The following is a 25,119-nucleotide window of genomic DNA, read 5'->3' on the forward strand; positions in this document are numbered from 1 at the left end:
AATGAGATGGACACATTTATATGATGCAACAGTTGGGGGAGTAGCCTTCTTTCATCAAGACCATTGACCAAAATGTCATTATTTTGGATGTTTAGACACTTAATTACTTTTAAAAAATGTGCTTGAGTAGCAACATACAAGGATAGGTTTATTTTTATGTTTTATACTGATTGATTCTGCCTGACTACTTCTGATTGATGACTACTCTTGTTTTCTTGAATTTCTTAACTTATTTGTACCAAATCAAATGTTGAAGATCATACTTTCAGAGCAGCAAAACTGGGTGTTTGTACTTCTGGAGAACAGACACACGGCACAGGGCTGTCCAACCTGTCAAATCGAATAACAGCCTTTCTGTCGTATTAAAACAGCTTTTATTATTTCCAATAAACAATTCACAAAAAAAAAAAAAGGTTTTATCTGAAGTGTTATAAGGTCTTCATCCGAGGTATTCAGCCAGTTTACGAAGCTCCTCACAGTTCTGTACCACGTCCGGCACAGAGAACAGAGTCTGCAGGACAGGAGATCACATGACTATATTAACATGCAGTATAACAGGAGATCACATGACTATATTAAAATGCAGTATAACAGGAGATCACATCAGTAGATTAACATGCAGTATAACAGGATATCACATCACTAGATTCTAAATGTACACTTCCTGTGTGGACATGAAGCCTGAGTCATCACATCATGTTCTGAATCCATGGTGGAGCGCTCACCTTCCTGACGGCCTCGATCATGTTATCCAGCAGGTGAAGCTCCTTCTCCAGCTTCCTCTGGTTGGCCTCATGCACCACTTGCTGCAGACACAACACAAAGCCTTCATGCTGTTTAGGAGTCTTCAAATAACCCAGAAAACCCTTCATGCTATTTAGGAGTCTTCAATGAACACAGAAAAGCCGGCATGTAAGAGTGAAGTGGTTGTTTCATTCGGAGAACAGGTGACCATGGGCACCCACCACCTGTGTGTGTGTGTGTGTGTGTATGTGTATACACACTGTGTGTATATACATATACATAAGTGTAGATATACATGTTTAATGTTGCTGTATTCTTTATATTTTTTTGCTGCTTTTAATGTCTTATGTACCTCTGTACGATGTCCTTGAGGGCCGAGAAAGGCGCCTTTAAATAAAATGTATTATCAGTGTTTTCTCTATGTTGATATTGGCGTGGCAGCTCGCCACAGCTACATTTCTGCTGCCACGGTATCAGAAATAGGGCTGTACAAAAGGCCGTCTATCAGCAGTGATTGTTAGAGTGCATGTCGGAGAATAGCATGGACACGCGCTTCACACCGCAGTTGAGATTGCGTGTGTGCGTCCTTGAGAACTGTAAGTCGTATAACTTATGTTGTCAGTTCATTTAAGCCTGTTATTGTATTAGTCTATAGTTCTTGCAAATTAAAATTAAGTTAACTGGTTATTTTCGTTGTTTGTATTCTTCCCCTACTAGCTAAATTGCCCGTCTGTTGATTCGATAGTGATTGCTGCCCTTGCTCACGTTTGTATTTTAGGTGCATTATTATGCTGAAGTAGTTTTAAATAATAGTGGGTTTATTGTTATTATTTGCTACAGAATGCTTAGCCTATCAAGATGAAACTAGAGAGGGTACAATTTCTGGGGAAATTGTAGGGTGTGCTTGCTTGCGTCGGTTGCACAGGGGTCCGTTTTTGAATGACATTTTTACAACTGATATTTCTGTATATTTTATATAAAAATGCATACTTATTATTTATAAAGATGACATAGATTTAAAAGCATTTTTTTTTGCTGCTCATTTACAACTGAAAATACGAGTGAAGTGTAGAATGAAATAGATGTCTTCTCATTTCCCCTGCAAGAGGCAGCCTCATCATATACACGAAAATGTATATGTGAGGAATGTTTATTTTAACGATTGAAAACAGATAACGCTACATCATAGACCACTGTAGTATGTGTTGCCCGGGCAACACAGGCTAATGTCATGATGCTAATACTTCAGTGAAATAGTAGACTACTGTTTCCGAAAGTAGATGTACTTCCTTAATAATATCAGCTTATATTGTACATTACACATCACAATTGTGTGTCATATCACAAAGTAAAATTAGTAAATAGTTGTCACCTGGCCTCTTTGCTTGTGGCGTTTCTGCAGCTGCCTTGCAGTAAAGCTATAGTTAGCCTAGCTATCTCCCAGAAGTTAACGAGCTGCTAAACTAATATTCTGCTAGAGGTAGTCACGCGAGTTTTCGTGACGTTAGTGACGTAAGTAGCGTCATTGACTGTGGTTAGCAAGTTAGCCACCGTTAGCTTCACTTTTCGACACAAAAACGTAATTTCTACTTAAACCGTGCAACGGAACGTAAATCCCAATACAAGCAACTCAATCGGTACCAGGACGAAACGTTTGACACCTAGGTTGTCTATGTAGGCCAAATATTGACTGAGTTTTAGGGGGGCAAAAAGAATAATAATAATATATATATGTGAGAGAACAAAGGTTGTGCCCTTGCCAAAGGAAAAGCACACCCAATGAAGCAGACAGTGTAAATGCTTTCGAGTACCTTAATCGATAGGCTATAGCAGGGGTCACTAATTGGCGGACCGAGGTCTGGGTCCGGACCCAGGCGGTTCCCTCTCCGGACCCGGACCTATACTGTAACCGATATATTATTATGGAATTAATTCATTTTGACGGAACGTTTCCATTTTAACCGGCACATCTTTTTGTTCCAACTAAATGTGGTTTCTATCTTACTTGTCCAATACAAAGGTCCAATCAGGAGCTTTAATAACTGTAATCGCCATGACAACTTACTCACTGAAAGTTGGCCGCAACCTCTGTGGGTCAGGTTGTTTGTGTCATTCGCAACAACGCAGGCTAATCGATTTGCTAACAGTACCCGTTTCTTCCTTAGCAAAAAACATGGCGTGCTCTAAACCCGGCGAAAAGTTGATTCCAAAAAGACCTAATTTCAGACGAGTATGCATTTGTGCTGCCGGTGGGGAGCACACAACCAATGTGTTTAATGAGACGGTTGCCCTTGTCAATAGTGGTAGCTAATGTGAAACGTCACTATCATGGCCGTGGGAACTAGGAGTGCTGTAGCACCCCCTGACAGCACGAGAATTTCCAATGAAGAAACGTAAGGGTGGGCTGAAAAATTAAGAGACAAAAAGACATCACCTTCACTAGACAAGGTTTTACCAATTGAAAAACGGCTATGTCCCCCCTGATAAAATAACCTATGTTCCCGCGGCTATGGTCACTATGACACAAAGCATGGACACTTTGAACAAAATTACCCCCAGAACTCTGAGGTAAGGGCCAGAAAAATAAACCATAATTGTTCCGGACCCTGGACTGAATACAAATTTGGTTAGTGGACCTTTTGGGTTTCTAATTGAGTACCCCTGGGCTATAGGCTACTGACCATACAATAAGTTGTTAAATCAATTATTAATTGGCAGCATTTATGCCATTTAGAACATACTTTATGAGTGGAAGGTGTCTTTAAGTAGCCTAACTTTATTGCTTTAGGGTAAATAGGACGAAAATATGTGCAATATTACTATTAGACTATTACATTAACCTGCTCCGAAATATAGGGTTACAGTGCGTTCACACTGCAGCGGAGCGGGCGGCGCGCGGCGTCGGCTTCCAATTCATTTTCAATGAAACCAGGCGTTGACGCTCGCGTAGGGCATTGTGGGAAGGCGAGCGGAGCGGAGCGGAGCGTTGCAAGTTGGATTTTCTCAACTTTATGTAAATGAGGAGCGTGAAAACGCTAGCGTTGGCCAATCGGATTGGTTTCTTGTTTCTTGTAACGTAGCAACTGTTCGTCATGGTAAACATTTCTAGGTTTGACAATTTCAAGATGGAGGAGAAACTTTTCGTATGTGTCTGCACACCCAGTTCTGTTCAGAACAAAGTTACTAATGTGACGAGCCTGAATTTAAAGATTACATTAAACTAATAATGCATGGTGCATGGTTGCCGATGTCGTCATTGTTCCTAGTGTGTTTTTATAGCCTACTTTTAAATGTAGTCGTCACATTACGTGACTGTTCTGTGCCACTGCTAGCTCGCTAGCCCAGCCTACAAACGACTGGTTGAGTGACCGGTGGCGTAACATGTATTCTACTGTAATCTTGCACTAGTAAAATCTTGCACTTACATAAATGTTGTGTAAAAGTGGTATTTTGATCGATATTGTGAGTACATTAACCCAAATCTGCACGCTTGGCCATGACTACAACAGTGACCTTAGAGAACTACAACTCTGTATTAACTTGTCTAACACGCCCCCGAGCGTGGTGTACTGTGGGAAGGCAAGCGATGCAGAGCGTTAAAAAACGCTGCAGTGTGAACGCACTGTAAGAACTTTGTTTCGGCTGGGGGGGGGGTTCGGACAGACCTGCCCCCACGGCAAAAAAAAAATAATCCTAGAGGAAACACTGATTATTATTATATACATATAAAAATAAACTCACGTGTCTCTTGGCTCGATCCAGCAGCCTGGAGCGCCCCTCCTCTACCTCCACCAGACTCATCCTCAGTCTCTCAACCTGTGAATGACAGCCACGCTGAGGTTCATCTGTGTGTGCATTGTGAAAGTGTATCCCAGCCTGGTCTAGTAGCAGCTAGTGAACACCAGTTAGCTATGTGCTTCCACAGTCCACAGCTGCTGTTAGTGGATCAGTGTGCTCACTTCTGAGATCTCAATCTTTTCTTTCTCGCGTTACATTAAACAGTCCACAGATCAAATGAGAAACATCTCATTATCTCACCATATTAATGCTTCATTTATGTGTATACATGTATTTATTAATATAGTGATCTGTCACGAACAAACCTCTTTCAGAAGGCGGATCTTGTCGTCCATAGCATTCATGGAGGATGCTGATTGGCTGCCCCCTTTGCCGAGTTCCTCCCTCATTGCCTGGGCCTCCACCTCTGATTGGTGGAGAGAGCGGCGAAGCTCAAACACTTCCTTACTTAGCTCGGTGTTCTCAGTCCTGTGGCTCTGAAGCAGCTCTCTGGCCTCGTCCAGGTCAGTTAGAAGCTGCATGGTGGTCTTCTCCTCCTGGGCTCTGTCCTGCAGCGCTGCAGCCCACTTCTCCTCCTGGCTGCTCAGTCTGCTCATCTGCTCTCTCAGCTCAGACACTTCCTCTGTGTGTTTGCAGGCCTGGGCCTGCAGCTCCCCCTGCAGGGCGCCGCTGAAACAACAGCAACAGTCATTGAAGCCAGCTGCCTCTCTTCCACAAACACTACATGGATCACCTGACTGTTCTAATGGATGTACATGAATACAGCTAAATCAAAACACAGACATCCAGCATCTACAGATTTACTACACACACACACACACACACACACACACACACACACACACAGGGTACCTACATGGTGTTGTGCTGTGAGCCTTTGTGCTGGTGCAGCAGAGCGAGGGTAGAGGCCAGCTCAGTCACAGTGTTACCCATGTCTCCCAGTAGAGCCAGCACGCTCTCTTCCTCCTCTTCATCCCTCGCTTCCCCCCTCTCGTCCCCTCTGTCGCTCCTCTGGCTCCTCTTCAGGGGGACCCGGGAGAAGGCGCTGTTCTTACTGCCCAGACCCTTAGACTGGGACCCACCCACATCTGAGGAGAAACACAGAGAGAGGGAGGGAATCAGAGTGAGACAGGAAGAGGGAGCGAAGCAAAGAGAGAGCGAGCGTCCACATGTGTGCTGTGGATGGTGTCTGAGGTGTAATGACGTACTGTGTTCAGCAGGGGGCTCTGTGTGGCATTCCTCCGGCCCTCTGGCCAGGGCAACCATGATGCTGTCCACAAACGAGCTGGGGGAGGGCTGCTCAAACAGAGGGGTGGTCTGGGGCACAGGGGGCTGCTCCTGGGACGGTTTCTGGAGACACGGCCATGTCACGTTTAAATCAAGTTTAGCAGACTTGGATAGAACCTTGGTTAATTGTGTGTGTGTGGTGTAGGAGGGTGATGTGTGTGTGTCACCTGGGAGGTGAGGGCAGCATGCTGCTGGTTGGTCAGTTCTCGGAGGGTGTGGTGTAGGAGGGTGATGTTAGTGACCGTCTGAGCCTGCTGCTCTTCCTGCTCTGCCTGGACCCTGCTGCCTGCCTCACGCACGCTCTGCAGCTCAGCACGCAGCGCCTGCTGCTCCAGACTGAACACACACGCACGCACGCACACACACACGCACACACACACACGCACACACACACACGCACGCACACACAAAAACTTCAGTTCAAGAACATAGGAGAGAACTGTACAGTATAATACTACCTACAGAACCTTTATAAGACTATGAAATCAAAACGTACGTGGCGTGGCTGAGCGCCTTCCTCAGGTCCTCACTGTGGAAGTTCCTCTCCCTGAGCGTGTGCAGAGTGGCCCTCTGCGCAGCCTCGCTCTCCTCAATCTGCTGCCGCACCAGCTCGCTCTCCATCTGCAGGAACTGCCAAGAGAGAAGAGGCTTCATCTGGTGAGATTTGTTTGGCAAAGGCAGGAGGCCCGTTCAGCGAGTACGGCTCGAGCAGGGCTCCAGATTCAGGACCCTTCGTCCCAGGACCGACAGCAGGATCAGGAGGATGTTAATACAATTTGACAAGTTAGAGTATTAGTGGGGGGCACCAACGTTACTAAAACCACTGGTTGTGAAGCAGCACAGTTAGGGTTAAACCTACTTTAACAATTTACACACACGCACACATTAACTAGACCCGCGAAGGTCTTCCTCTGGCCGTTTATCTTATGGTAAGTTACTTGTTCGTATCAGATACAGAAACAGTTCTTTATCGCATAGACCTAGAGATAGGTTCGCATCGTCAGTTTCTAGTTAGCTTCTTGACTTAAGCTTTGTCATATGCAGAGATGGGAAGTAAATTTCTGGTATCAGTACTTTACTATTTATATTCATGTATTTTACTAATATCTGTACTTTCTACTTCTTACATTTACAAGCCAGGCTCGTTACTTTAGTTTCATCTGTATTTGGTGGCAGGATCAATATAATTTCTTGTCATTGAGCAACTTTTTTCATTTCCTGGCTATGACGCACAACAAACGTAAAATAATCTAGAAAGCTACCATGCAGCAAGGCAGACTTGATGAGGACTCTACTATACTCTACTCTGTATTACTCCCCTTCCTTTCACTGTCAAGGTTGCAAGGTTTCAAAGGCAAATTTGTAGGGTGTGTGTGTGTGTGTACCTCGTTCATCTCCTTCATGCTGCAGAGCTGAGTGTGTATCTGGGGCAGCTGCTGCAGCTGCAGGGCCTGGCTGCAGCTGAGGGCCTGGAGCCCTCTGCTCTCCTCCTCACTGTGCTGCAGGGCCCGCTCCAGCTCACACACATACTGCTCACTGTGCTGCAGCCGTGCCTGCAGCCTGGACACACACACGGAAGAGGATGACGATGTCAGGGCAAGGCTACGACAACTGTTCAAGTTAAGAAAGCCAAACTACAACAAACAAGCGAAACTGTTACAAATCACAACAAATACATGTATGTTTTATTCAGATGTGCTTGTCCTACAGGTCCTCTTTACGTTGTGTCTGAGTCCCTATTGGAGAAGTTCTACTCACTCATTAACACGCTCAGTAGCTATCTTCACATCCTGCTGGGCCTGCTGCAACCTACAGGAACAAGACATCACAGACAAATGAACCACACTATCTGATGAGATCTATAAAATAGACTGCACATGCATACACAGAGTCAGGGCCTTACTGGCTGGACTCCCCGGCGAGGGCCTGCTCCAGGAAGGCGTAGGAGGCCAGGCTGGAGGAGACCGTAGCAGAGAGCTCCCCCACCTTCCTCTCCAGACCAGCACGCTCCTCCTCCTCCTCACCCAGCTTCTGCCGGAGCACACCCATCTCTGGTGAGGGGGAGAGGGTGAGAGGGGAGGGAAAAACTATTAAATACTACGATTAAGAAGTTCACTGAAAGATAGTTGGCAGGAGCTGAGGATCACAATATTGTCACCAAGAGGTCGCAGGTTCAAATCCCCCTGTGTGTGGCGGGTAGGGTGGAGGGCCTCTCACCTGAGGTCATGATGGTGACCTGCAGCTGGAGGTCTGTGTTCTGCTGTTGGCTCTCCTGCAGGCTGGACATGCTCTGCTGGAGAGAGGCCTGGGTCTGGGCACAGGAGCAGGGATCAGGACAGAGAGTTAGGGATGTGCTGGGCCTAGAACACTGTCCTAACATAGGATCCTACAGACACAAAGACTAGAGAGAGAAACACAGAAACAGTGACTCGTGAGAGAGACTAGGGACACAGACTAGTGAGAGAGTTACGGAGAGACAGACTATCGAGTGAGACAGAGAGAGAAGACAGACAAGGGGCAGAGAGAGAGAGAGACTAGAGACCTGGTCTCTCTCCATCAGGGCCTGGTCCCTCTCAGCGATGGCAGCAGCAGTTTTCTGGTTCAGGCTGCTGAGCAGAGGGAATGTCTTCTGGAGGAGACGCCTGCTTGACTGGAGCTGGAGAGAACAGGCTCAACGTTAAAACACACACACAGGCTGACTGGAGAACAACGTCACAGACGTGATGATAATGATATCACAATGTATTTGATCATGTATGTTAAATGTAGGAATTTCATGCTATATAGTACTTAAACAAAAATACAACAAATAAACTCCAGTCAGATATTTGATTCCTGATCCCATTCTACAGAAGAGGTGTGTACCTGTTGGTACAGGCTGGCTTGGTCACTCATAGTTCCTCTTAAGAGTTCAGATGCTGAGCTGAAGGATTCAACATAAGCCTTGTTCAGTGCAACCTGCATGGCGGGAGGAACACACACACACACACACACACACACACACACACACACACACACTTAAAGAATGCTCTCAGAAGAAGCAGTGTGTATTCATTCTATTCATATGCTTAGCCAATATGCCTGTGATTAAAAGGGTGTACCTGTTGAGGGTAGGTAGGTAGGTGTGTGTGTGTGTGTGTGTACCTGTTGAGGGTAGGTAGGTAGGTGTGTGTGTGTGTGTGTGTGTGTGTGTGTACCTGTTGAGGGTAGGTAGGTAGGTGTGTGTGTGTGTACCTGTTGAGGGTAGGTAGGTAGGTGTGTGTGTGTACCAGTTGAGGGTAGGTAGGTGTGTGTACCTGTTGAGGGTAGGTAGGTAGGTGTGTGTACCTGTTGAGGGTAGGTAGGTGTGTGTACCTGTTGAGGGTAGGTAGGTAGGTGTGTGTGTGTACCTGTTGAGGGTAGGTCCTGGTCAGAGCATCTCTGAGGTCCTGGATAGAGCCGAGGCTGTTCTCCAGCTCTGAGATCCTGTCAGAACTCGACACCTTCAACTGCTCCACCACACTGAAGGCCTGCGCGCGCACACACACACACACACACACACACACACACCAACATTTCCAGATTAGGTTTGGAGGGAAAACCAATAACAACCCTACACACACACGAGGATTTCCTCTGCTGAAGTACAGACTACAGAGATGGGACACAGGACAGTTAAAGCTCCGTGGTTAGAGCATCTGACTAGATCAAGAAGACATGTTCAAACCCCCCCGCCCCATCTCCTCTGTGTGGAGCTCTGGAGAGCAGGTGAAGCCGGAGTGGTTGAAGTGCTGTATTTGTACCGCCTGCTGCTGAGAGAGGGCCTGGTCCCTCTGGGCTCTCATCTCCTCCCTCTGCTGCAGACAGTCTCTGGTCTTCTGCAGCATCTGGGACTGGCTGCTACGACAGCGCTCAAACAGGCTCCGCACCTGAGCATGCTGGGACAGGACACACATGAGTACACACACACACCCTGGGACAGGACACACACAGGGACAGAACACACACACAGGTCCTACCTGTGAGAGGAGGCTGTGGTGGTCTGATTTGACCTCATTCAGCATCTGCTGCAGGCTGGACAGAACTGCCTCACTGTGAGAACTCAGGCTGGCCTGGAGACACAACACACACACTGTGACTGATGGTACTGGTGTGTGTGTCCTCACCATGCAGGTCCTGGTGTTGTGTGTGTGTGTGTGTCCTCACCATGCAGGTCCTGGTGTTGTGTGTGTGTGTGTGTCCTCACCATGCAGGTCCTGGTGTTGATCATGCTGAGCCGCAGTGTCTGCAGATCAGCCTGGTCCTGCTCCAGATCCCTGATCCTCTCCAGGGACGCAACATACAGCTCCCTGTAAGTTACAGTCTACACACACACACACACACACACACACACGGTGAGGCATGAAAACTAAAAGATATTTCGGCAGAGCCAGAGAGGCTTCAGAAATGAATGTGTGTGATTTTAACAGTCCAGAGACTAAAACTGGAGCTTTCAAAATGTCAACATTCAACACTGGCTCAACCACCTCACACCCCCCTCACCTGTCTGAGTTCGGTGTGGTCCGTCTGCACGATCTTGTCCCTCAGGCTGGAGGGGCCGGGACCCCCGTGGAGGGAGGTGGGCGCCCTGGATGTCGACAGCTGCTGGGCCAGGGCCTCCACCATGATCAGGCTGGAGGACAGTCGCTGCTCCAGCTCTGCTCTGGAGAAGTCAGACAGGCTGCCTGGGGCTGGGCTGGAGGGAGTAGAGAGACAGAGGGGAGGGAAAAAGATGGAGGAGGGAGAAGGTAGAGGGGGAGAGAAATGGAGGACGAGGGAGAGAGAGAGATGGTGGGAGAGGGAGAAAGAGAGGGAGAAAGAGAGAGAGGGTGGGTGGGAGAGGGTAAGAGATGGTGGAGGGAGAGTGAATACTCCTGTATAGACTTGAATGAACAAGATGAAAAACACATTTCAAATTAAGGGAATTGAGCATCTTGGAGAAAGATTGTCTGAGCAGTACTCACTTCCAGAGCAGCGAGTCAGTGGCAGTGCAGGCGTCTGACACCAGCACCTCCCTCTTCCTCTCATACACCCCCGAGGTGTTGGAGCTGCGCTCCTCCAGCCTGGGGGGGCTGGTGCCCACACAGCGCTCCTCCAGCCTGGGGGGGCTGGTGCCCACACAGCGCTCCTCCAGCCTGGGGAGGGGTGGAGCCGGGGGGGTGGACCCACCCACCCTGTTGGACGCCAGGATGAGGAGGTGGGCCATCTGCTTGAGCTGCTGCTGGAGGGGGAGCCCAGGAACCAGAGAGAAGCCGAGGGGCAGCTGGTCCATCTGAGATGGAGGAGGAAGAAGAGGAGCGCAGGTTCTTCCTCCATCTGTCCTCGTCTCCACTGGAGGAAGATCCATCTCTTCCTCCTCCTGGGTAGGAGGCTGTGCAGCAGAAGAATTTTTCTCTCCTGCCTCCTGCTCATCATCCGCAGTCTTCTCCAGTGTGTCTGTGTTCTGATCCTGAGGGGCTACATGATCCTGCGAAGGCTCCACCTCCAGAACGTTCTCCGGGTGATCTTGCAGCACCTTCCCCCTGGTCGGAGGTGCTTGCAGGGGCTTGCAAGAAGACCTGGCCCCCAGAGCGGTGGAGTTGAACTGGGGATGGAGCCCTGGGCTCTCCAGGCAGATGCTGTTCCACAGGCTGTCAGGGTTACCAGGGACCACACAGCTTACTTCAGTGATGCCCACGAGGATCTTCTCAACCTCCAAAACTGACTCCTCTGCTATCGCTCTAGCGAGGGCCCGAACAGACCGCCGGTCACACTTCCTCCGGTTGACGGGGGTGGCCCTGAGCACGGGGCTGAGGAGAGAGAGGGGCAGAGCGTCGGCTACGGAGCAGAACCCCGGGAGTTCCCTCACCACGTCCAGCAGGGTCTCTGGGGGAGGGGCTACCCCCGGTTCCAGGCACGGAGAACCCGTTCTGCTGGAACCCAGGGCGCTGTCTCGGGCCGCGGTCATTCCTGAGGCAACTTCACTTTGCAAGTCTGGGTCATCGGCTGCTTCATCATCATCAACGTCATCATCATCATCATCATCATCAGCGCGTGTGGTGCTGCTGTGTGTGAACGCAGGGTTGTCACCACAATCTGTGATGGGCTGACAAATGACTTCTTCCTGTGTGGTGCATTCTGGGAAGAGCTGACAGGAAACAGCTTCAAGATCCTTTGCTGATTTCAAAGAGATGTTTCCCACAGAGGGCTTCATCATATGAGGGTGGCCAATATAGGACGTGACACCATCACTGCTCGAATGGCAGTATGGGTGATCTGCGTGACTGAGAGTCTCATCATCCAATAAGATGCTTGGGTTTAGACTGATGTCGCATTGCGATTGGCCATTCGAAGACTGATCCTTGGGTAAAGGGATGGTCTCCTCCCCCATTCTGATGGAGTCAGACAATTCAACCTCTCCTCCACAGCAACTAAATGATTTGAAGGTGACGTCACTCATGGCACTGGGAGGCTTCTCACTCGTCTCACTAGTTTCCAAAGCATCGTCATCAGGACAGTTAACCGAGTCCTTGTAAGAGGGAGGGTCAGTGTTAAAGGCGGCCATGTCTTGTTCTGTGTTACAGTAAGGGTGCTCAGTATGGCCACTGCTGGGCTTAGGGTCACGTTCCTCCATTAAGCCAGGAGGATGAACACTGTGGTGGTACGGGGAGCAGGTGAGCCACTCTGACCTGTCCCCAGGTAAACACATTGTCTCAGCAGCCAGGCTGGTGCCTTCAGAAATGTCCACCTCCCCGCCGGCACACAGGAGGGATTTGTACGTAATATCTCCCAGTCCAGAAAAGGAATCGTTGGCACAAACAATGGATTCGAAAGTGACGACTCCTGGTCCACACGGATGATTGACATGGTTGTCCTCCATGGTAGATGCCTTCTCAGCGACTTCTGGAGAATGTGTGCACGTGAGCTCACTTGAAGGGCGGGGCGAGAGCGGGGTTGCTAGGCAACGAGCAGCTGCCTGATCCTTCTGTTGGGAGGATAAAAGTAGGGGGTAAGACCAAATATTAACATCTTTATTAGCCTTTATAGAAAGTAGTACATGTACAAATAGTACATACAGAAAGCATATCAGCATATCAGAAGATCAAGGATCGGAAGTGCATCGTTGTAAATGTACTAGGTTGTCAGTCAAGGAACAGTCATCCACACCCCATCATAAGCACATTTCAGGCACAGTGCACATTAACAAACAATCATCTAAACTACAGTGCAACAAAACCAAAGTGCATTGAGAGAAAAACAAAAACCTAAACTTTTCACAAAGTTGAGCAAAATATCATATTTAATTCGCTTACCATTAAAGTATATTGGACATCGCTACTGGACTTGGACACTGATCTTAGCCTTGAAGCTGTGGTTTGCAGGTGCATCTCATTCTCCACATTTCTCAACGGCGTTCGTTCCCCACGCCTAGACGACTAGTAGCAGAGGAGAGCAACCAGCTCAAGTAAAGCCCGATGAGGATAGTGCACGAAACTGTGTTATAGTGATGTTAGGAGTTTTACCATGGCTGAGAACGTAGGAGTCGATCTCTTGTCGATCTCGAGTCGTTGCAGGCAAGCTTTGAATCTTTAACCAAGACGCAAATGCAACAAACGTATATCGTTAGCGTTTCTGTCGGTGGCTAGCAACTGTAAATTATGTTGGTTCTATGCCAGGGCTCTTTAATGCGGCTCCTGGAGATCTACCCTACTGTTGTGTTCACACACCAACCTCAGTTTAAACAAATTATTTAACTTGTCAAACAGCTAGACTATAGTAATTACAGTTAGGGTCACGTAGCGTCTGTGCGCTGGATTAAGTTTGATGAAAACCTACAAGAAAGTAGCTCTAGTCTTGCTCTTCGGGAACAGGGTTGACCTAATCTATGCATGTAAATTATACAATTAGAGTATACAATTACGAGTGAAGATCAATCAATAAAGCTGGGTAGTTAGAACATGTAACTAGACTAAATAAATTAGCTCTACGAGCACGTACAACGCTCATGACCCTCTTGTTAGAGATAGCCTAGCTAACGATTGCTGAGCTAACTTAATATTTTCCTAGATACTAGTTGGCTTAGTCTTAGAATATTATCAGAATGTCAGAACTTTCTCACAATTTACATAATTACAGAACATAGACATGTATTAAATAGCTAACGATATGAAAAGGAGGTAAACAAACCTGTCAGCTTGTGAACTTCAACCGCCTGTAAATTCAAACTGAAAGACTGCCGCTTATTGGTTAAAACTGAATTACCGTAGGTCTGAAACGTCACTTCCGCTTGCAAACAACAACCATTTCCTGCCGCGCTGCCGGATGCGGAGCAAAGTGTGTAATGACAAAATGATCACAGAAATATGTTTAGTTGGACGACACAAAAAGACACGTGTATTACAATTTCATTTTTATTTGTAATATATTTAAGCACGGGATTTCAAACAATCAGCTAACAAGAAACCATTACCCATGCCCAGTTAAAATTGCAATTATGATTCCTTTCTATACTGTGGCTATTTACTTAAAGGGCACTATGCTCACAATTCGTTCGTCATTTCATGTGAATCTTCTGAAAATGTCCTCAAAAGTGTATCTCGATTCAGAGCTCTCAAGTTTTATCATAAGTTTAGCGTGAGAATACATTTTTTTATAATTCCATAAGACGTCTCATATTTTGAACAGTTTAGAAAGCCAACGTGTTTAATGTGACAGACATTTACATTTTAGTCATTTAGCAGACGCTCTTATCCAGAGCGACTTACAGTAAGTACAGGGACATTCCCCCGAGGCAAGTAGGGTGAAGTGCCTTGCCCAAGGACACAACGTCATTTGGTTGGCATAGCCGGGAATCAAACTAACAACCTTCTGATTCCCTAACCACTCAGCCATCTGACTCCCCAGACATTCGACGTATGTTAGTATGTCCAGTTACAGACGGCTTTGTCTGTTACGACAGGCTTTTTGCGTGATGGAAAGTAACAATTACGTTGAGCAAACATTTCCGCAATGTAAGATTACATGAAAAAGGGCTCTCAGTGTTTCTGATTGCCTGGTAGGTGGCATTTAACTCTGTATAACTCGAGACATTTCCCTTCCGTATGGTTGCTTCTCGTCCATTCATTGAATATAGCGGGACAAGTTATTCCTTACTTCTCCGCGGGAGAAGGTGTTGCGTGAGAAATGGTGGATGAGAAATGCGTGAGTCTCACGGCGACTGCGTGAAACTTGAGAGCCCTGATCCAGATCTTCACACAAAAACTAAATTCATGATTGTTTCAAAGTTTTCTTCTTCACTTCCTGAATACTGACAAGTGGTTTAGGCGTTTCCCTCCACCCTCCCCCGGTACCGCCGCTCCCGCCCCCCCCCCCCTCCCCTCCAGCCTGGTGGAACAGTCCCTCTGCCCCCCGACACACCCATCCTGATCATTGGTAGGACCGCCAAACTGCAGCGCCTCCTAAACGCCCCGTTGGCGCTCTGCTCCTTCAGCAAGCTGTCGCTGAGGGCGGGAAGAGACATCTTCCTGCCTCTCTGGTTCTGCTGACGGAGCAGAGCCTCCACCCTAGGGCTCGGCCCCAGTCGGGAGGTCCTCTTCCTGGGTTTTGTGGCCGGGGGCCGGGCCTGGGCCCTGGGTCTGTAGGACGGGCTGATCTGGTGTTGCAGCGTCTGGTTTAACGTTCTCAGGGCCAATTTCCAGTCCTGTGGAGGGTCTGGTGTTACCTTCGGACCCCCTCGAGCTTTCCCTTCTCTTTCCTCACCTCCTCCAGGTGTATAGTCTTCATTTACTTTATTTGAAGCGTCATTGGATAACTTTTTTACCTCAGGCCTCGTTTCACGTTTCTTCATGGTGTTGTAGAAACTTGCCCTCTTTTCCCACAGTCCCGCGGGGAGGGGCTTATAGGGCAACAGTGTCACTGCATCTCCCCTTGGCTGTGGTGTTGTGTACTTGGTTGGACCATCCTGCAAAATCTGCCTGGATGCTTTCAAAAGGGCCAGGCTTCGACCACACATTTTCTGCCCAGCATGGTTAGAGGTGGTGGTTGTCTCCTCGTCTGAGTTTAGACCGTATCTCTTCATGGTCTTCTCCAGCAGGTCACGGATTGGACCATTATCGACTTGGACCGCGTACCTCAAAGCAGTACAGCCGTACCTGTCGGCCTGGGTCAGGTCGTGATCCAGGGCTTGCAGAAGCATCCTGACCAGCCCCAGGCGCTCGTACAGGACAGCGTAGACCAGAGCTGACCGCCCCCGACCGTCCCTCAACCCCACCCTGCCCCCGTGGACCAGCAGCATGCGTGCTGTGCCCAGCGCCCAGCGCTCGCCATCATGGAGGCAGCAGAGCATCAGCGGGGTCCTGCTCTCCTCGTCCCTGGTGTTGACGCTGGCCCCAGCCTCTACCAGCCTCCGCGCCTGGAGAAAGTCAGCCTTCAGCACAGCCTCATGGAGATCCATTGGTTTCATCACAAGAGGCCGGCTGTGAGGATTGCAACGTTTCTTGTGCACCAGTTGGTTTTTAATGTGAATGTTTGGTCTGTTCAGCTTCAGGCTCCTTCTAATGCTGTTCTCTCTCTGTCTCTCCTTCTAAACACACACACAGTACAAAGGACGTTCTGGAGAGTGATTTGCTGTTGCTATTGGTTAGGGGAGTGTTACACGTTGTAAATCTAGGCAATGAAAAGCACAGCTTCATCCAACAATGAGAGGTTTGACTAATCACCGTTTGCTGTGAGTCAGGATAGAACGCAATTAAGTTACTTAAACAATACAAATCATTGGCTTTCTACATCCGAGATTGGAGTTACTCACTGTGATAGTTCATAGGATGACAAAAAGTTTAGCAAATAAAGTGTGAAAAGAAAGTAGAGTTTCTGAGTGTGAAGATTAAAACCCTGTCCTTCTTGTTACTGTGTGACTGGCATACTAGTGCTGTTTGGGACACACCTTCAACACACAGAACTCTAACAGCAAAGTAAGCAGGGATGATTGGTTGGGTTGTGAAGCGCTCCAACATGGCCCTATCTGTTGCTGGAAGTAAATATAATAATACAGTCATTTTCAGGCACCCAAAAAATAAATATTTGAGGGAAATTTCAGCATCAATTTCAGCATTTATTTAGTTCAAGAGAATACGCAAGTGAGTTTCAAGAGAATGTTAGAACATAACAGAATTTCACTCTGCAACAAAAACAAACCCAAAAAGTTTCCACAATCCTGAACTTCTCAACTGGGTCCAGAACTCGTCACTCAGGTCCGGTTCTGTGTAACGGTCCTACGGGCCGGACCCTGAGCACCTCAGCAAAGCCCGGTCCGAACCAGCAGGTGACGTGGGCCGTGTCGAGGGTGAAGAAGAACAGACGGTCTTCACAGCGAGACCTCCGGTACACCGACCGGGGGTCAGCAGATAAAATTCCCCTGATGGCGTCCCTGGCTTCCTCTGGACCACGCAGGAACCGGAACCTGGGACGCCCGCATCTCTGAGGTTCTGCAGAGAACATTCAGCGGAAGGGTAACATGAGAACACATGTACAAGTACCTTTAGAATCTATATAAATAAATACACTCTGACCAGTGGATAGATAAATAAATAGAATCACATTATCATAGGATGTATGGGGATTATGATATCCAAGGTCTCGAAAGACGCTGGGCTAAAATGTATGTATAACAATAGCGCCATCCAGTGGTGAACAAATGTAACCCGATTCTCTGGTGGCAGCAGAGATGAAGGAATTGAAGAACCACAAGTGTTACATATATATTATGAAGAATGTGTAGTGAGGAATGAAGAAGCAAAAGACCATTTAAACATATAATCACCTGTGTTTAGACCTGCTATTTCTGGAGGCAGAAAGTGTGACAGGTCCTTTTCCGTGTGTGCGGTGAAGCGAACCTCCAGGCTGGCCATGGGAGGCTCTCTGATCCAGCCTGCGATGGTGCTGTAGGCCTCCTCCCCATAGCAGGGCACACCACCATCCTCCACAGCATCTACTGGCTTGGCCGTAGGCCTGTCTGAAGCCTGGCACTTTCCTACAGAGCTCCCTAGGGAGAGGGCAGCATCTCCCTGGCTGACATAAGCTTTAAGGTCCTCCAGGACAGCACTGAGGATGCTGGGATGGGAGGCAGAGAGAGCCTGTTCTGAGCTTGCAGCAGAGAAGTTAGACGGATCATTTCCACTTAAAGTATGAACCTTAGATCCGTCTTTTGAGAGGAGTTTTCTAGGGTTCGGTCCACTTCCTCTCCTATCAGAGTCCAACTCACAAACCACAGATGAAGGACATCCTGACCCAGCCACCATAGAAGAAGTAACACTTCCTGTTTCTGTAGTTACGGTGACTGCACCGGTTGCCTGATCCGACGACACACCCGGCCCCTCGTCTGGGTAGAGTCCACAGCTCTCCTGTAAGTCCGGGTAGGTTCTGCTGTGTGGGGAGTCATAGTCCGGGTAGGTTCTGCTGTGTGGGGAGTCATAGTCTGGGATGTAGGGTTTGATGTCCAGAACTGGAGTCCCATCGATCATGTCGATCTCAGACAGGTGGAGAGTATCACCTGAGGACAGAGAATCAGACTCACTTAAACTAAGACCCTAAGCCACAGTGGACAAACATCTGTAGCTCGTTCAAGTGAGGAACTGAGTAGTTGATTAGTGGCGTCAAGGTAGTATGATGTCTGATTAGTTTGTCGTTAGTGTGCCAGCAAATTGTGTGTAAAAATGATAGATAGGCTACTATGCAGGATTTTTAAAATGTTTGTTCTCTGTACGACAGTCTACCTGTGTAGGGTCTAACTGCTGTGACATTAAACAACCAAACATTCACACGATGTAGACGTTCCTCAGTATAGAAGCAGTTCAGTCACATTCTGCATCTCTGTCACACTCTAGCAACAGTAAGCAACAGTGTGAATCTCATCACAAAGGACCCAAAGCAAGTCAAGCCAGTTTTGATGACTGCCACACAGGGGCGGTTTGAGGGGGTGAAATATATTGTTGGCAAAATATATGCCAACAATAATGTTTCATGTAACTGGCCCCTCGAACAGTACTACTGGCTAAGCTTGGACCCCCAGTTGAAATGGTCTAGAGCCGCCACTGATGCCATAGGCATACAGTATATATCTATAGGCCTACACAAGTGGATATCCATACATTCTTCATACAGCCTATACAGTATGTTAACTAACTCTCAATACAACCTGAAGCTTCTGCAACTCTCTAGGATGGGATGAGTGTTGGTTAAAAGCATCTAAATGAACACTTTCTGGGGCTGCTCACCAGAGACCCACCACAGACCCACCAGAGACCCACCACACACCCACCAGAGACCCACCAGAGACTAGAGCCCGACCGATATTATATATTTTACAAATCCAGAAACGCGTAACAAAACAAACTGATTTCCCTAACAGTAGTTATTTGTAGTTTACATTTAGTTACTTTTAGAAGAAGTTCTTATCCAGAGCGACTATGTACAGGGACATTCCCCGAGGCAAGTAGGGTTAAGTGCCTTCCCAAGGACACAACGTCATTTGACATGGCCAGGAATCGAACCAGCAACCTTCTGATTAATAGCCCGATTCCCTAACTGCTCAGCTATCTGACTCCTGTTATTATTTCCTCACTAAAATAATATGTTAATGCAGTTTCTGATAAATAAAATGTATAAAAATACAAACTTAAAATATGAAACTTAAAGTCCTTTGAACAAAAACACACAAAAAAATTAAAAAAATTAAAAATAACATTATATGCCATTATATGCCATTATTATGCCATTATAAATGCCGATACCGATAGTTTGGAAAATGCCCAATATCGGCCCGCCGATAATATCGGTCCGCCGATAATATCGGTCGGGCTCTACCAGAGACCCACCACAGACCCTCCAGAGACCCACCAGAGACCCTCCACAGACCCTCCACAGACCCACCACAGACCCACCACAGACCCTCCAGAGACCCACCAGAGACCCACCAGAGACCCTCCACAGACCCACCACAGACCCACCAGAGACCCACCAGAGACCCTGTCCAGCCGGGCCAGGGAGAGGCCCAAGGCGTTGGGGCGGTGGGGGCTCCGGGTAGAGTACACCCCTACCCTCTGGCCGTTCAAACGCGGAGGTTTCACTTTAGCCTTGCAGCTCAGCTGGCCGTTCTTGTGGAACAGGAAGATGACCCTGGGAAAACATGAAGGTGTATGTATGGTGGCATAGGGTCACACCCTCCCTCCATGCCCCCCCTCAACTACTTCCTGCCACCCCCTTGCCACCCCAGGTGAAAATGTCTAGCCCCTGCCGTCAGTTGATTTACGTTTACATCAGCGGCGATTGCTAGTTAGCATCTTACCACACATGGGAGAATTGCTCCAGGCCGACCAGGGAGTGCTCGGGGTTGGAGAAGAGGCTCTGCTGGACCTGAAGCGTGGCCCTGGACGCTACGCAGACACTGGGCTGCCTGGGTGTACCGCTCTTCAGGGAGAAACAGGAGCTGATGTAACCGATAGGGACCGTCTGGATGGTCCCTGTCACGGCGCACATGAGGACTCGGTTCAGTGTGTCATGGACAGAGATGGCAAAAGTACACACATCCTTCACTCAAGTAGAAGTACAAATACTCATTTTTAAAAAGACCCTGGTAAAAGTTGAAGTACTGACTACACCTTTCCACTCAAGTTAAAGTCAAGAAGTGTGGGCTCTGACATACTTAAGTAAAAAGTAGCAATTACTACACCTGTTTTAGTGTCACGCAGGTAACTGGACCTCACATCAAATTAGTACATTAATACCAAAATACACTATAGACACTGCACATTTGCTGAGGTGAACATCGAACATCTCCCTCATATATGGCCATGTTTTTTCTTTAGCATTTTTGCTAACTTTTCCCCCCCAAAAAAGTCTAAAACTTTTTTAAACCTTTCGAAACTTTTTTTGGAAAATATTTTTTAAACCTTTTGAAACTTGTTTTTTACACGCACAAGGAAAGGAGAGGGGACAGGAGAGAGGAGGATATGGGAGAGGAGGAGAGGGGAGAGAGGGGAGGAGAGAGGAGAAAAGAGAAGAGGAGAGGGGACAGGAGAACATAGAAGCCTAAAACAGAGTAGAGCAGAGCAGAGCAATAGTAGTCCTCATCAAGTAGGCCTACTCATCAATGACGCAAACCTATTTTTGGAAAATAATATATTAAACATTTGACAATCTTCTGAAAAAAAAGTATATTTTTTCTACCTTTCGAAAAAAAAAAATTCCCACACACAATGAGAGGGAGATGAGAACATTGAGGGGTAAAATGCCTTTCAAAGCAACATTTTCAATAGCTAACTGTAATTTAAGTTTTGTGTAGCCGTAACTTTATAACTCAGTAGGTACCTCGTTCTAACGCAAGGTGTGTCGGCTCCACTTTACGTGATGTTGGCTCTCTGGTCTGAAAACCGACCTGGCCAACATCTGCCAGGGCAGACCGGAGAGATACCATGTGTTTCCGATGGGCTCGGACGGCGGCGTCCAAACCCTGCCTAAAATCATAATATCGTTAATAACGTCAAATATAAAAACCTCTCGCACGCGTATGAGTGCGTATATCGAAAAAAATATATTTTTTATTAAGTCTTACCGAAGATTCTTGATTTCTTTTCGCATGACAGACACTTGCTCGTTAAGTTTGTTGAGATGTTCGCAACAATAGCAGCATGTATGAGACATCTTGCTTGTCGAGACTGATAACATACGTTATTTTAAAATAGGTAACAGAACAAATATTTTGACAGTGTAACTGATAGTTGTTTATCCTAGGACCAACCGTAACACGTGTGCAAATTCACGGAAGTACATGACTCAATTTTATTTGTTGGACGACCAGTTTCTAACTCCTGCTTGTATTTTACAATTCCAGAAATTGCAGCAGAGGGCGGTATTGAGCAAGCGTGTCCTTTGCAGGCAACAAATAAAAAGCAAGGCTGTTTATCCATATCAAAAGAGATTGTATTATGGTGCACATCAACAATGTATCTATACAAAGTTAATAACAAATCTTATTATTTCATAAAAACTTTACTAGAAATCTGCCCTATAACTAATCATAGATGATACACTTATGTAACATAAAGCAAAAAAAAAAATTATACAACAGAATGTATATATATTTTTAAATTCAGCCCCAATTGCTAGTTTTTTGAAAGTGCATTGCAATACATTCACCCTATTGTTTCCATCCATCTCTCCTCTTTGTTCTTAGGCTGAAAAACCCCACAAAAAAATGTATTTGTATTTTTACTCATCTACCTCCATCTTCTTGATGAGTCTGACAGAATAAGCTTGAAGTAATAGTAACCTAAAGTTATATGCACGGTTTCAAAAGACTGTGTTGGTTGTTCAGAAATTACTTCCAGGGAAATATTCATATTGGGGCGCAGAAGAGGAGTAGGTGGGTCGTGAGAAAGACGCATTCTGCTCAGGCACCTCGATGGACGCCTCCTCCAGCAGTCCTAGATGAACACAGGCCAGAGACCAAGTCAGGTTGTTTGTCGTAAGTTAGCAGCAGCGATGATAAACAACATTTACATCTGCATCAGAGCCCTCGGTACCTGAACCAGGCATGAGTACAAGTTTGATGTAGGAGTCATTGAGTCTTGAGTTCATTAGTATTTGTCTTTGCTGTTATCCGTGTGTGAGTGTACATCGCCACAGGCTGAAGGTGGAGCCCAAGAGGAAGGCCTTAAGACCTGGGAGCCACCGTGTGTGAGGTCGGGAGAGCATACCTTGACCAGGGTGGTCTGGTGATGGAGCGAGGTCTTGCTTCTCGTCTGGGCCCAGCTCCTCCAGCAAGACCGGGGCCAGCCTGTCACCCTCTGGAGGCTCTGTGTACAGGGTCTCCATAGGGCTGGGGGCGGGGGCAGGAAAGGCAGGAAAGGCAGGGGCAGTTGGAGAGGCAGGGGGAGAGGTAGGGGGAGAGGCAGGGGCAGGTGGAGGGGCAGGGGTGATGGCAAAGCTAGGGGCCAGGGCAGGGGAAGAAGAAGAATCCGGGGCAAGGGTGGGGGTAAAGGCAGAGGTGGGAGTGAAGACAGAGGTGAGGGCAGAGGCTGGGGTGAGGGTAAACGCTGGGGCAAGCACAGGGGCAAGGGTGGAGGTAGAGGCAGAGTCAGGGGCCAGGGCAGGAACAATGACAGGGAGAAGGTCAGGGGCCGGGCATGGCATGGGCAGAGAGCTGTATGGGGTAGGTTTAGGTGGGCCCTGGGCAGGGGGCAGGGGGGCGTGTGCTGGCTGTGGCTCTGGGGGAGTGGGCGTCTCAGGAGGGGGCCGGGGGGCGTGTGCTGGCTGTGGCTCTGGGGGAGTGGGCGTCTCAGGAGGGCGGCCAGGTAGCAATGACACGCTGGTTGTCATGGACACACCCAAGGGTTCCACGACAGCGGGGAGAGCTACCGGTTGTGGGTCCGGTAAGGGTCCCGGTTCCTCCTCAGCGGCCAGGAGCCCCGGTAACGTCTCGGCCTTCTTTGGCCTCCCTCGTTTCCCTGAGCCGCCACGGTCCTCCCCTCTCGCTCTCTTCCTCCTGCTCTGCATCCTGGAAGCGCAACACACACCTTATTATTAGAATACTCCTTTAGGTCAATACAGGCTGGTGTGACTATGAAAAGTTGATGGGGAAAACTTTTTACTTTCACTACTTGCATTTTTTACACAAATAATTGTACTTTCCACTTCTTACATTTTAAAGCCAGGTTAGTTACTTTAGTTTGTATTTGGTGACATGATTTCTCTCCCTCCTATCCTCTCCTTACACTGTGTGTGAAAAAAATATTTCGAAAGGTTGTAAAAATATTTTGGGGAAAAAAGTTTGCATCATTGATGAGTACTTGATGAGGACTCTACTGTACTGTACTGTACTGTACTGTACTGTACTGTACTCTACTCTACTCTACTCTACTCTACTGTACTCTACTGTACTCTACTGTACTGTACTCTACTGTACTCTACTGTACTCTACTGTACTGTACTGTACTGTACTGTACTCTACTGTACTCTACTCTGCTTTACTCTGTTTTAGGCTTCTCTGTGCTCCTCCCTCCTCTGCTCTTCTCTTTTCTCTTCTCTTCTCCTCTCACTACGTGTGTGAAAAAAGATCGAGAGGTTGGAAAAATATAAAAAAGTTTAAAAAGATAAAAACACTCCAAACCCTTTCAGATGACAGTCATCGTTCCCTGTCAGAAGTCAATCTCAGACTGGAACTTTTGGATGTACAAATTTACCAATAAACCCACTGGTTTGTAGCTTTCTGCTCTGCCTCGGCCCTCCTCTTCCTCAGGAGATCTCTGTCTCTCAGTCTACGCCGGATCCCACCTGCAAATCACACACACACATTATACACACACACACACATTATACACACACACACATTATACACACACACACACACACATATATACACTTCTGCTTTCCAGGGTAAAATAAATCAAGTGCACCCCAACAGCTTGGCACTGCAGCCTGCCTGTTTGGCACGGTTCTGAAAACAGCCCTCACCACCTGGCTGTCCTCGCTCCCCGGTCTGGAGGACCACTGAATTCAAGGCCTTTACACATATCACACTGAACATTATATACAAAGAAATACACACTGAAACTGCTCAGTACGCGCTGTGAGGACATGCATATTGGAGTGGCTCTGTTACACATCATTAGATCTCCTGAGAAACAGTTCTTGGAGGGAAATTAAATAACAACAACTAAAGTAATACTGTGTCGCTCCATATAGTCTTTTTCCAGAATGACATGACACTGTGTTAGAAATATTTTGTTGTATCAGAATTCAGTTGAATGAGAAACACATTTTTTAAATAAAAACAACAACTAGAAAAATGGTTGCGTATAAGTAATGTACATGATTCTTCACCCCCCAAAAAACACAGTTAAAGTTTTAAAGATGCCTACCTTCGTTTTCATCAGGATCTTCGTATTCCAACTCTTTCTGGGATGACTCCTCCATTTTGCGTCCTCTTCAAAATGAGTTAAGATTATAAAAAAGTGCTAAAAAGTGTTTTGTCCCCACCCCTCTAAAGGGATTATCTGGTTAACCATTAGCAGAGCAGGGAGAGTTCTTGCAGCTTTGCCCTTATCGTATTTGCAAAGGTGGAGTGGTTGGCACAATACTGGCAGAAAAAAACAGGGCATGTTTCTGGCACAGATGGTGTGTGTGTGTGTGTGTGAGAGAGACAGGGACAGAGAGATAATGAGGGAGAGAGGTGGAGAGAGATGGAGAGAGAGACACACAGAGAGAGATAGAGAGAGAGAGACAGAGAGAGATGGAGAG

At 47.3% G+C, this 25,119-nt stretch overlaps 3 protein-coding genes across 6 annotated transcripts; all 3 read right to left on the reverse strand.

Annotated features, from left to right (window-relative positions):
• Positions 1-358: 358 nt before the first annotated feature.
• spag5 (sperm associated antigen 5) lies at positions 359-14,097 on the reverse strand. Its single transcript, XM_062478796.1, has 23 exons — positions 14,014-14,097; positions 13,350-13,413; positions 13,140-13,262; positions 10,812-12,811; positions 10,351-10,543; positions 10,055-10,171; positions 9,828-9,920; positions 9,612-9,746; positions 9,219-9,338; positions 8,695-8,787; positions 8,372-8,485; positions 8,047-8,140; positions 7,733-7,880; positions 7,588-7,638; positions 7,215-7,389; positions 6,326-6,459; positions 5,997-6,165; positions 5,751-5,892; positions 5,399-5,630; positions 4,848-5,211; positions 4,486-4,560; positions 726-806; positions 359-511 (listed from the first exon to the last, which is right to left on the reverse strand). Exons 2-23 carry the CDS (start codon positions 13,350-13,352, stop codon positions 440-442), a joined length of 4,728 nt encoding a protein of 1,575 aa, XP_062334780.1. The 5' UTR covers positions 13,353-13,413; positions 14,014-14,097; the 3' UTR covers positions 359-439.
• Positions 14,098-16,900: 2,803 nt separating this feature from the next.
• Positions 16,901-21,811, reverse strand: trmo (tRNA methyltransferase O). The gene is made up of 6 exons (XM_062478854.1): positions 21,434-21,811; positions 21,190-21,335; positions 20,168-20,342; positions 19,841-19,998; positions 17,645-18,373; positions 16,901-17,309 (listed from the first exon to the last, which is right to left on the reverse strand). The coding sequence occupies exons 1-6, from the start codon at positions 21,544-21,546 to the stop codon at positions 17,068-17,070; spliced, it is 1,563 nt and encodes a 520-aa protein (XP_062334838.1). The 5' UTR covers positions 21,547-21,811; the 3' UTR covers positions 16,901-17,067.
• Positions 21,812-22,080: 269 nt separating this feature from the next.
• hemgn (hemogen) lies at positions 22,081-25,119 on the reverse strand. Of its 4 annotated transcripts, XM_062478899.1 has the most exons (5): positions 24,741-25,118; positions 24,063-24,153; positions 23,109-23,377; positions 22,578-23,072; positions 22,081-22,304 (listed from the first exon to the last, which is right to left on the reverse strand). In XM_062478899.1, exons 1-5 carry the CDS (start codon positions 24,793-24,795, stop codon positions 22,192-22,194), a joined length of 1,023 nt encoding a protein of 340 aa, XP_062334883.1. In that variant the 5' UTR covers positions 24,796-25,118; the 3' UTR covers positions 22,081-22,191. The 4 variants fall into 4 exon arrangements, with proteins under 4 accessions (XP_062334883.1, XP_062334881.1, XP_062334882.1 ...); XM_062478897.1 differs by having other exon boundaries at positions 22,578-23,377; positions 24,741-25,119; XM_062478898.1 differs by having other exon boundaries at positions 22,578-23,377; positions 24,075-24,153; positions 24,741-25,111.

Source organism: Osmerus eperlanus, chromosome 14 (assembly GCF_963692335.1).
Source record: "Osmerus eperlanus chromosome 14, fOsmEpe2.1, whole genome shotgun sequence".
In the NCBI taxonomy this organism is placed as follows: Eukaryota; Metazoa; Chordata; class Actinopteri; order Osmeriformes; family Osmeridae; genus Osmerus; species Osmerus eperlanus.